Source organism: Molossus molossus, unplaced genomic scaffold, assembly GCF_014108415.1.
Source record: "Molossus molossus isolate mMolMol1 unplaced genomic scaffold, mMolMol1.p scaffold_m16_p_4, whole genome shotgun sequence".
NCBI lineage: Eukaryota > Metazoa > Chordata > Mammalia > Chiroptera > Molossidae > Molossus > Molossus molossus.
The window spans coordinates 80,332,967-80,345,003 of record NW_023425377.1 but is presented as its reverse complement, the minus strand read 5'-3'; the positions used below and the strand labels follow the sequence as shown (position 1 = coordinate 80,345,003).

General features: G+C 52.2%; 2 protein-coding genes and 1 pseudogene across 2 annotated transcripts; 2 read left to right on the top strand and 1 right to left on the bottom strand.

Annotated features, from left to right (window-relative positions):
• The first annotated feature begins 1,101 nt into the window (after positions 1–1,101).
• On the top strand, positions 1,102–4,974 carry OAZ1 (ornithine decarboxylase antizyme 1). The gene is given in 6 exon segments (XM_036241043.1): positions 1,102–1,333; positions 2,793–2,850; positions 2,852–2,938; positions 3,432–3,604; positions 4,265–4,350; positions 4,648–4,974. Coding segments are annotated over 6 exon segments (684 nt in total). The 5' UTR covers positions 1,102–1,187; the 3' UTR covers positions 4,782–4,974.
• Positions 4,975–7,600: 2,626 nt separating this feature from the next.
• Positions 7,601–8,177, bottom strand: PEAK3 (PEAK family member 3). The gene is given in 5 exon segments (XM_036282241.1): positions 7,601–7,672; positions 7,868–7,905; positions 7,908–8,067; positions 8,069–8,110; positions 8,112–8,177. Coding segments are annotated over 5 exon segments (378 nt in total).
• Positions 8,178–9,318: 1,141 nt separating this feature from the next.
• On the top strand, positions 9,319–11,673 carry LOC118643909 (annotated as a pseudogene).
• Positions 11,674–12,037: the final 364 nt, after the last annotated feature.

Genomic DNA, 12,037 nt, shown 5'->3' with positions numbered 1-12,037 from the left:
GCCCAAACTTTAGATAAAATCTTTTACTAAATTTGAATCTCATTAGCATTGAATATTCTTTTTCATTGTAAGTTGTTTTAAAATGTGAAAGACAACCCAGCTCTCATGTGGCTCAGTGTGGAACCACGCACCAAGAGGTCCTCACCCTGGTCAGGGCACATACCCAGGTTGTGGGTCTGATCCCCACCCAGTGGGAGGCATGCAGTAGGTAGCCCATCATGTTCTCTCTCATGGATGTTTCTCTCTCTCTCTCCCTTCCTCTCTAAAAAATATCAATACAGGCCCTGGCCGGTTTGGCTCAGCGGTTAGAGCATCCACCTGCGGTCCAGAGAGACCCGGGTTCAGGTTCGATTCCTGATAAAGGCATATACCCCTGTTGCGTTTTGTCCCTGGCCCTGGTTGGGTTGTGGGGGTGGCAACCACTATGTGTCCCTTTCCCAGTGATGTTTCTCTCTCTCCCTCCCTCCCACTCTATCTGAACAAAAAATGGAAGTGTCCTCGGGTGAGGATTGAAAAAAAAAATTAATACAGAAAAAACAAAAAATAAATAAAATAAAAAACTTGGAAGACCAAATCCAAAAAGCCATCATTATGACTGATCATTCAGAGGTTATTGAAAATAATTTTGTCCTATTGAGGGGTGGAGGCCCTGGGACCCCTTTCCCCCATACCCAGGGCCTTTGTCGCCCCAGCTGTAGGGACAGGTGACCCTGCTGGGCGAAGGGACCCTAGTGATGGCGATGGGGATCACGGCAGAGACAGGGCCACAGCGAGACACCCTTAAAACAGACACAGTGCGAAGCCACCGCCTCTCCCCGCTCGGGCCCGCACGTAGAGGCGGGGCGAGGTGAGCGTGCACGCCACTTTCTCAGCGCCAAGGCGGACTTGTTTTCTCCGCGCGGCCGCAGGCAGACGCCAGCGGGAGGGGGCGGGACCCTAAACCTTTAGTCCAATTCTCGGCGTGATCTCGCCCCCGGCTTCTCACCCCTCGCCAATCGGACGCCGAGAGGAGCGTGCGCGCCTTGTTTCCCTGCGGCCGCGTTCCCGGCGGCGTAGGGGGCGTGGCCTGGCCGTGGCGCATATAAAAGCCAGCGGCGGCGGAGACGCCATTTTGCGAACGGCGAGCAGCAGCGGCGGCGCGGAGAGGCGCAGCGGAGGTTTTCCTGGTTTCGGACCCCAGCGGCCGGATGGTGAAATCCTCCCTGCAGCGGATCCTCAACAGCCACTGCTTCGCCAGAGAGAAGGAGGGGAATAAACCCAGCACCACCATCCACGCCAACCGCACCATGCCGCTTATCAGCCTGCACAGCCGCGGCGGCCGCAGCAGCGAGAGGTGAGCGCCTGTCCCCTGCCCGAAGCTTCAAGAAGTGCCGCGGCGCTGGCCTGCTTGGCGCCACGGAAGTCCCGGGAGTTCGAGACCCGCCTCCTTGTCGAGGCCACAATTGCGCGGCGGGGCGGGTACTTGGCAGGATGGGGGCGGGGCGGGCAGCGGGACCAGTTTGCGGTCTCGGGCCTGGCAGAGGATCGGGAGCGTGGGGACACTTGGTTGGGTTTGGGAGCTAGCGGGGATATGGGATCAGAATTGAGGGGGAGCCGGGGGGCGGATTTCGGGGGCGAGTTGGTCCGAGGCCAGCCCGCGAGTCCCCTGAATCTATCTGCACTTCGCGGGCGCGGCCGATTAGGGGTGACCGCGGGGGTCGTGATCGCTCTGAGTGTGGGAAAGCTCAAACAAGCGGGATCCCCAACCCGGTGCCCAATTGTGGTCTCCTCTAATTTTTGGCCCCAAAGCGCGTCGGTCTGGGTGAGCCAGGCCCCCGAGGACAGGCGGAGTGTGGCTTCGCCACGTAGACAGCGCCCCAGGGCTCTTCTCAGGGGGGGCTGTCGGACCGCCCCTCCACGCGGAAACGACCACTGCTCTTCATGCCGCCCCTTTTCGTTATGTTTTGGGTGAACGTGGTTGTGTCTGCTTCCAGTGGGCGTGGGTTTGAAACGATGTGTGCTGGTTGTAGCTGGTGAGGTTTTAGATGCCCACCCCCACTTTCCGGGTTCCTATTAGCCCTGTGGCGGTAGGGATCTTGAATGGCGAAGCACACAGGCCTGGACTGGGGGGGGGGGACGGGACAGATGGGAGCCGTGCAAAATGGAGGCGACTTTGAGACTTGTTTACACTGCGCAGCAAATGGCTGCTGGCGCTCCCGACTGCGCGATTGTGAAAATCTCCCCCGGGGCGCAGGGCAGCTCTGCTGAGATGACGCAACCCGGAGTCCTGCGGGCTGGTGCGGGAGGGGCACCTCCGCGGGCCTCTCCCCGAAGCGCGCCCTGCTGGGTGGTGGGCTAACAACAGAAGGTTGCTGGCTTCTTGAGAACGCGCTAGAATTTCCGATTTTTGCTACAGACTGTACAATGGAAAGGGGGAAGCTGAAGTAATGTGGTCCGAGTTAGAAGTGGGAAGTAAAACTTGACGGGGAGGTAGGATTGGGTTGGTGAGACTTTGCCTTTGTTTTAAGATAATTCAAGGGCAAAAGATGCACTAAGTGGAATTTTAGGTTGATAATCAAGTGTCCTCCTATTTCTCTGATTGCTGGGGGTGGAGCTTTTGAGCTGCCCTGACTTTTGGCTGTTGATTTTGATCCCTTGACTGGTGTAAGCATAGGATTGGGGAGGGCAAAGGTGGCATCACAGGTGGGCACCACTATGGCAAGGACTCTAGAATGCCTTGGCCTTCAGCTTGGCTGAAGCTCAGGGCCCTGGCAGTAAAAACCAGAGCCTCTAACCAACCCGTTTTCTTCCAGTTCCAGGGTCTCCCTTAACTGCTGTAGTAACCTGGGTCCAGGGCCTCAGTGGTGCTCCTGATGTCCCTCACCCACCCCTGAAGATCCCAGGTGGGCGAGGGAATAGTCAGAGGGATCACAATCTTTCAGCTAATTTATTTTACTCTGTAAGTATCTGGATCTTTGGGCTCCCTGGACCTTGGGGGGGGTGGGCTGGGCTGGGCTGGCCAAACCTGCAGCCTCTGATGCTGAGCAGTAGAGATTTTTTTTTGGTACGTGCCCCTAGCGGTAACCGAACCCGGGACTCTGGTCCACAGGCCAATGCTCAACCGCTGAGCCAAACTGGCCAGGGCTCTATCTACATAATTTTACTGAATCCTCATAACCCTACAGTCAGGGGACACACATAGGTGCAAGCTGCAGCCCAGGCCCTTACCAAACCACAAGTAGCCCTTGGCGAACACTTTTTTTCGCTCCAGCCTGGCTCTCACCCTGACTGACCCTGAGCCACCTCCCCTCAGAGGTCCTAGAGGCCCTGCTTTCAGAAGACATTGCAGCTAGCTGGGTGACTGGCTGATTTGGTGCTTTTCTGAGTTTTCCAAATTGTGGCATCAAGGAGGAGAAGATCTAAGGTGCGAACTTGACGCTTTCCTTGTACAGGATAATAGGCTGAATGTAACAGAGGAACTAACGTCTAATAACAAGACGAGAATTCTCAACGTCCAGACCAGGCTCACAGATGCCAAACACGTTAACTGGAGAGCTGTGCTGAGCAGCAGCTGCCTCTACATCGAGATACCAGGCGGTGCTCTGCCTGAGGGGAGCAAAGACAGGTGAGGGTCAATCGGTCATGTCCTCACTCCCAGGGGAGGAGGGAAGCCAGAGTCTAGAGGCTGGCCATTGTCATTCTGGGGGTAAAGGTTCCTTTTTTTGTTGTTAATTCTCACCTGAGGATATTTTTTTCCATTGATTCTTAGAGTGGAAGGGAAGAGAGAAAATATCAATGTAAGAGAAACACATTGATTGGTTGCCTCCTGCACGCACCCCGACCTGGGCCAGGGATCAGATGTGCAACCCAGGTACATGCCCTTGACCGGGAATCAAACCAAGACCCTTCAGTCTTTGGGCCAGCACTCCAACCACTGAGTCAGACTGGCCAGGGCAGAAGGTCCCTTTCTGAGTAGTGGATTAGCCATTCTCTGGAGATTTCCTTCCCAGGGGCACTCTAGACCGTATTTGAGGACATCTGTGATTGTCACAAGTGGGGGTGCTCCTGGCATTGAGGGAATGGGGTCAAGGATGCTGCTCAACCTTCCTTAATGCCCAGGACTACTCCCCAACAGAGAATGACCCAGCCCCAGTGCCTCTAGGTCTAAATCTGGAGGAGTGGCGCTCTTCATAAATCTGGCCCCTTTGAGAGAAGTGGAAGGTAAAGGCTGGGCCCTCATGAGGGGCACATGAGGGTGGGTAGATCCTGATGGTTGGCACTTCAGCTTCGCAGTTCTTCTGGAGTTTGCGGAGGAGCAGCTGCATGTTGACCACGTCTTCATTTGCTTCCACAAGAACCGTGATGACAGAGGTAGGTGACCACCCATTGCCTGCTGCTCCTACAGGGATGAAAGGAGAAGGCACCCACTCCCCTTGCCCCGAGGTGGAGCTCTGTGGCCCAAGGTCCTGTTGTCAAATCTTGGTGCTCAGTCATGCTGGTTACAGAACTTTGTCACACCCTACTGAGCATCGTTAGTCTGTTCTGCCCCCTCCCCATTATTGTTGCAGCCCCTTGGAGGCTTCTGTTAGAGGCCATCTTGTGAAGGTGGGTGGACACAGAGCCCAGGGTGCTGAAGGGCAGCCTGCTCAGTTGCAATTTTCCCCGCAGCCGCTCTGCTCCGTACCTTCAGCTTTATGGGCTTTGAGATTGTGAGACCGGGGCATCCCCTTGTCCCCAAGAGACCTGACGCTTGCTTCATGGCCTACACGTTTGAGAGAGAGTCTTCTGATGAGGACGAGTAGCAGCTGCACCGCCTGCACCCCTCACCTTTGCCACCACTGACAGATCATCACAGATCTTAGCCCCTTTGTGTGTTTCGCTTTGTGAAGGTGGTATGACCAACTGCTGCACTAGGGTGCAAATGCCAGGCCTGCTCCCCTCTTCTGGGTTTGTCCGCATGTTGTAATTGTGCAAATAAATGCTCACTCCAAATTAGCGGTATATTTCTTGAAGTTTAATATTGTGTTTGTGATACTGAGGTATTTGCTTTAATTCTAAATAAAAATTTATATTTTACTTTTTTATTGCTGGTTTAAGGTGATACAGATTATCCTTGTACTTTGAGCAGGAGTTTCTTATTTGAAGTTTTGGAAACAGTTTAGATCTTAACTTGGAAAGATAGGTATTAATCTACCCTTCTATTGCTTTAAAAATCTGAATAAAAATGATTACATCTAAGATCTGTCTGGGCTCAGTGTTGTTAACTTGGCCTGGAGGGGCCTCAGGTTCCTGGGGTGGAAAGCCAAGGGTTTACTCGTCTCCCCTCCGGCTGCAACCAGGTTCTGTGGGATGTGCTGGGTGATTCAGCCCCATGACAGGTTTCAGGACCCTGGAGCCAAGCAGCTCTGGTTAGCAGCCTGCCCTGCCCCACCCTACCCACACCTTGGATCTTCGGGACACATGCCCTGTGCCCTTCCCTGGGTGGCCCGGTTTGTGGGCTGGCTGGCTGGCTTCCTGCTCACCCTGAATGGCCTCACCTCTGCCTGAAGCTGTTGGGGGCCTGCTGGGACTTAACCCAGGGCGGTATGGGTATGTGGATCTGGCCTTCCCACTTAGCAACTGCAGACCTGTGCACCCCAGTTGCTCCTGGGAAGGGCCTTGCAGTGTCATGCTGGAATAGGAGCACACCTGGGGAGACTGGTCCCACACTGGGGTGCTACTGAAGTTGCAATGTGGGCAGGATTGCAGCGCCACCTACTGGCTGCATCTGGTGGCATTACCCAGAGATTCATATCCAGGCCTTGGCTAGGAAATGGGGGGGGGGGGGCATCTTTGACAGGAGGAAAGGTACTGGGGGGATTGAGTATATTTGGGGGTGGGATGGGATATTCAGCTACCTGAGTGATGATGGAGCCAGTTTTCAAAGGTGTGGGGGTACAGAGCTGGACTCCCAGTCAATGTGGATGGTAAAGGCAGGGAAAGGGCCTTGAGTTGGGGTATTGAAGGATGAATAGGAGTCTGAAGCATAGGTGTAGAAAGGAGGGTGTTTCCAGTGGAAGAAATAATTTATACACGGCTTGGAGGCTAGACAGTACCTTGAAGGATGGGTAACGTGGCAGGGGGAGTTGACCAGAGAGCTTGCAGAAACTTTGTAGGATCCCTACTGTATTCTGAGGGTATTAGGGAGTCATGGGGAGAATTTGAGCAGGAGAAGGGCCTGATCAAATCTGGGGGTTCTTTGCAGGATCACCATGGTAGGGGAGTAGGAGGGAGGCCCCAGGCAAGAGCAGTGGGACCCCTTAGGGCTCCTTTGTCCATTTTCAGAGGCATAAACTGAGTCCCCTTCAGGTACCCTGATGAGTCTTGCAGGCCAGTTTGTTTATCATCCTGTGTTACTTTTTTTTTTTATCCTCACCCGAGGACATTTTTTCAGATAGAGTGGGAGAGAGAGAGAGAAACATCGACGTGAAAGGGACACATCGAGTGGCTGCCACCTGCACGAGCCAACCGGGGCCGGGGACAAACTGCAACCGAGGTACGCGTCCTTAGCGGGAACAGAACCTGGGTCTTTCTGGACCGCAGGCCGATGCCCCAACCGCTGAGCCAAATGCCAGGGCTGTCACCCTGTGTTATTAATTAAGCACCTACTATGTGTTAAGCCTGGCCCCTTTCCCCAGGGAACTCATAGCCTTGTGGGCAATAGGTAAGATATGCATAAATACTTCCAGGTGGTTTTAAGTGCTTTGGGGATAGAGCTAGAGAGGGCCCAGGAGGGGCAACTTGATTTACTTAGGAGGTGAGACTGGCAGAGGGAACAGTCCATGCAAAGGCTGGGTGACAACAGAATTTAATGTCACATGAATAGCAAGGAGGTCACAGTAGGTGGAAAGAGCTTGAGCAAAGTGGCAGGGCATGTGAAGGTGAATTCAGACTCCCTGGAGTGGGTTGTGCTGGGTGGGCCTCCCCTTCCCCTGGAGATCCCAAACAGCCCTTGACAAGGACATACATGCTGGAGGAATCACTGGCCATGATGCTCGGCATCAGGAGTTACTTTAATGCGTTCCATGCTGGCATTGGAAGGATTGTCCACACTCCGCTCTTGTGAAGACAGTGACCATCAGACCCCAGCATTAGAAGGGCAGCCTAGCTTCTGCTGGAAGGTGAGGGGGAAGAGTTCCATACACTTAATGTTGATTGGCAGGGGGTGTCTGGAAGGAGGTGTAGGTGGCCCTGGCATCAGAAAGCCTCAGCTGGCCCTGGCCATTACCCCCAGCCCTGGAAGGGAGGCACCTGCCTTCTTGGGGTGGACTTGGGCCTAAGTCCAAAGGAAGCGGTTAGGCATTGGAGGAGGAGTGTCCACAGCCCTGCATTCTCCACTAGGCTTCTAAGCCCCTTCTGGAATGGAGTGGCCATCCTATTGTGGAAACACTGCCCCCAGCCCCAGCCCTAGAAGGAGTGCCTGCCTATTCCCAAGGCCCTGGAAAAGGCACCTTGCTCTAGGAGGGTCACAGAAGCACCAGGGCGTGGCCCACGAGGTCTTGGCCTCTCAGGTATTCACAGCTCAGCTGGCCTTCCTGGCCAGGTTCCTCCAGGTTCAGGACCAGCAGCACGCGGGGCATCTTCAGCCAGGACCCAGCGGTGCTCTGCGGCTATGCAGCTCTGGCTCGGGTCCCCAGAGCAGCACCTGCAGTGCGCAGCAAATCAGGGTGGCAGAGGGTCACACATGGGCCAGCTGTGCTGCCCGCGGCTCCAGGTCCTTGGCCAAGGCACAAGGCTGAGCAGCACGAAGAACAGGCCACCCAGCTGTGGTGCATGGGCTCCCAGGGGACCAGGGGGGCCAAAGTTCCAGATCAGCAGGTGCAGGGCCCTGGAGTCCTAGCAGTCCTACGGACAGGTTTTCCGGCCACAACTTCACTAGGGATGCGCCCAGGCCTCCAGGTGCTCCAGGGCTGTGCTCAGCTGCAGCAGGGCCAATGCTCAAGTGAAGTCCGTGGGCCTCTGTGCGCCCACCTCTACCTGCCAGTGCACCCAAGTATGTCTGCTGCCAGTGCTATAGGTCACAATAGGGCACCTCTCAGGCAGTGCACCATTGGGGCACCAGACCACACAGCCCCTGGAGGTTGAAATGCAGAGGCAGTGAGCGAGGCCTACAGCTCCAGGGCCCACAGGTGGGGCCTCTTGGTTCTGGGCTTGGGCATCTGCAGAGCAGAAGGAACTGTCAGGGCCTGACTGGGAGCCCCCCAAACCAGCACAGCCTGCCCTGAAGCCTTCCTGCCCATCCCAACCTGCTTCCATCCTGGCTTTGGGTGGTTGGGGGTGCAGCCTGAATGCCTCCAGAAACGGGTTAAATGTTAATTTGGATGTTAGTCACCAAAATGATTTTAAGGAAAACACCAGAGAGGATGGCCTGTAGGACCAAAGACACAGGTCCTTACCTTAGCTGTGAAGTGACAGCTAAGGTGTCAGAGCTAGGCTGTCCAATTGAAATAGAACACAGGCTTTCGTGTCATTTAAACATTTCCAGCAGCCACATTTAAAAAAAAAGTGGAAAGAAACAGGTGAAAGTAATTTTCATAATATATTTTATTTAACCTAATATATCCAAAATGCTATCTATCATTCAAGAAGTCATCAATAAAAAATAATGAGATGTTTTACATTATTATCACTTTTTGATACTAAGTCTTCAAGATTAGGTGTATATTTGACACAGCATATCTCAGCTGGGACCAACCCCATTTGACATGCACGGAAGTTATGCATGGCCAGTGGCTGTAGTACTGGATAGCAAAATTCTTTATAGAAGGTCAAGAGAGCATTACGTCTGGCGATTACATTAGAATCACCTGTGGAGGGGGGGGGGCGGGTTATTTAAAAATTACAGGTGTGAGAGACTCTAGGGGTCTATATTTTTTATTATTTTTTTGCATTTGTCTTGAGATAAAGTGGGAGGAAGAGAGAGAGAGAGAGAGAGAGAGAGAGAGAGACATCCACATGAGAGAGACACATTGAGTGGCTGCTGCCCACATGACCCCAACCAGGGCCGGGGACAAACTGCAACCGAGGTATGTGCCCTTAGCAGGAACTGAACCCAGACCTCTGTGGTCCACGGGCCAAGGCTCTAACTGCTGAGCCAAACTGGCCAGGGCTCTAGTGTGTGTGTGTGTGTGGGGTCTATATTTTAAAAATAAAGTCTCCAGGGGCCTCTCAGTTTGAGCTAGGATTGAGCTATTCGCTGAAGAACTCAAGAGTACAAGACAAGTTACTCTCCAATTTACTCTAGTTTGCAAAATGGACCCATAATAACACATTCTGCCAAATTGATTAGGTTCTCCCAACATGGTGATGCTCCTGATGCTTGGTGGTATGGCTTATTTAACAGGATTTTTTTCTTAGTGATACATAAAATAAGCATCTTCTGATGAAAAGTAGTGACACTCTCACCTTTAAAGTCAGAGTGAGGATTAGATGAGTAAATGAATCTAAAATTTCTCAAAATAGCCCTGACCAGTGTGGCTCAGTTCGTTAAGTGTCATCCTTGCCTGCAAGGACACTGGTTTAATTCCCAGTCGGGGCACATACCCAGGTTGTGGGTTTGATCCCTGTGTTTCTCTCTCTCTCCCTGTCCCTTCCTCTCTCTGTTAAATCAATAAAAGCATTTAAAAAAAATTTAAAAGTTCTTAGAACAGCCCTGGATGGTTTGGATCAATGATTAGAGCATTGGTTGGCCCATGGACCAAAGGGTCATGGGTTTGATTTCAGTCAAGGGCAAGTACCTGGGTTGCAGGTTCGATCCCAGGTCCTGGTTGGGGTTGTGCAGGAAATCAATTGATGTGTCCCTCTCACATTAATGTTTCTATCTCTCTCTCCTTCCCTCCTTCCCTTCCACTCTCTCTAAAAAAAATCAATGGAAAAATATCCTCGGGTGAGGATTAACAAAAAAGTTTTTTTTTTAAAGTTCTTAGGCCCAGCCGGTGTGGCTCAGTGGATTGAGCATTGTCCCATGCACTGAGAGGTCACCTGTTTGATTCCCAGTCAGGGCACATGCCCAGGTTGCAGGTATGAGCCCCAGTATGGGGCGTGCAGGAGGCAGCCAACTGATGTTTCTCTGTCATCGATGTTTCTTTTTTTTTTTTTTTAATCCTCACCCCAGGATATTTTTCCATTTTTTGTTCAGATAGAGTGGGAGGGAGAGAGAGGAAGGGAGAGAGAGAGAAACATCGATGTGAAGGGACACATCGAGTGGCTGCCACCTGCACGACCAACCAGGGCCGGGGACAAACTGCAACCGAAGTACGTGCCCTTAGCGGGAACCGAACCTGGGTCTCTCCGGACCGCAGGCCGACGCTCTAACCGCTGAGCCAAACCGGCCAGGGCTTAAATTTTTTTTTTTTATCCTCACCCGAGGATATTTTCCAATTTTTTGTACAGATAGAGTGGGAGGGAGAGAGAGGAAGGGAGAGAGAGAGAGAGAAACATCGACGTGAAGGGACACATAGAGTGGCTGCCACCCGCACGACCAACCAGGGCCGGGGACAAACTGCAACCGAAGTACGTGCCCTTAGCTGGAACCGAACCCGGGTCTCTCCGGACCGCAGGCCGACACTCTAACCGCTGAGCCAAACCGGCCAGGGCTGTCATCGATGTTTCTATCTCTCTCCCCTCTCCCTTCCTCTCTCTAAAAAAAAAAAAAATACATTATATATATGTGTGTGTGTGTGTGTGTGTGTGTGTGTGTGTGTGTGTGTGTATTTTTATCCTCTCGATATTTTTCCACTTTTTGTTCAGGTAGAGTGGGAGGGAGAGAGAGGAAGAGAGAGAGAAACATCGACGTGAAAGGGACACATTGAGTGGCTGCCACCCGCAGGACCAACCAGGGCCGGGGACAAACTGCAACTGAGGCACGCGCCCCTAGCGGGAACCAAATCCGGGTCTCTCTGGACCGCAGGCTGATGCTCTAACTGCGGAGCCAAACCGGCCAGGGCTAAACTATAAATTTTTTTAAAGTTTTTTTTTTTCTCCCTTTATTGATTTTAGAGAGAAAAGAAGGGAGAGGGAGAGAGAGATAGAAACACTGATGAGAGAGAGAACATTGATTGGCCACCTCCTGCCTGCCTCCACTAGGGATCTGGCCCACAACCTGGACATATGCCCTGACCAGGAATTGAACTGACGACCTCTTGGTGCATGGGTTGGCGCTTAACCACTGAGCCACACCAGCCAGGCAGGAGAAAACAAATTTTTGAATCATCTGACCTCTGGCAGTAGTGGGTGCACCGCTGGGTTGGGTGCCGATTTGATAAGATCAAAGCTTTAGGGGAGTAGACAGTGAGATACAGAGAGATGGAAGGATCTTGGATTTGATTGCTGATGCTTGTCAAGAAGATAAGCTGCCTTAAGAGGATGCTGCAGTACTACTGAATAAGCTTCCTGAACCCGAATGGGACAATGGTGGGATCACAGAATCTGTTAAAGAATAAGAAATAGCCCTGGCCAGTTTGGCTCAGTGGTTGAGCGTCGGCATGTGGACCAGAGAGTCCCGGGTTCGGTTCCCGCTAGGGGCATGTACCACCAAAAAAAAAAAAAAAAGAGTAATAAATAAAGCGGACTAACTTGGCCTTACAATACCTTCATGAGAATGCTTTCCCCATAGGAAACTGCCACCTGGCTCCTTCTTTGTGGATAGATTTTTAAAAATATACATAGATGGCCTGACCAGTGTGTCTCAGTGGATTGAGTGTCATCCCATAGACTGAGAGTCCCTGGTTTAATTCCATGTCAAGGCACATGCCCAGCTTTTGGGCTTGATCCCCAGTAGGGGGCATGCAGGAGGCAGCCGATAGATGTTTGTATCTCTCTAAAAAATCAATTAAAAAAAATTTTAAAAGCCCTGGCCGATTTGGTTCAGCAGTTGGAGCATCGGCTTGCGGACCAGAGAGTCCCGGGTTTGGTTCCTGCTAGGGGCACGTACCCCCAAAAAATTTTTTTAAAATATATACATACATATATACATATTATTTTCTTTCAGTCTCCTAATTCAAATCTTTTAGTGATAGAT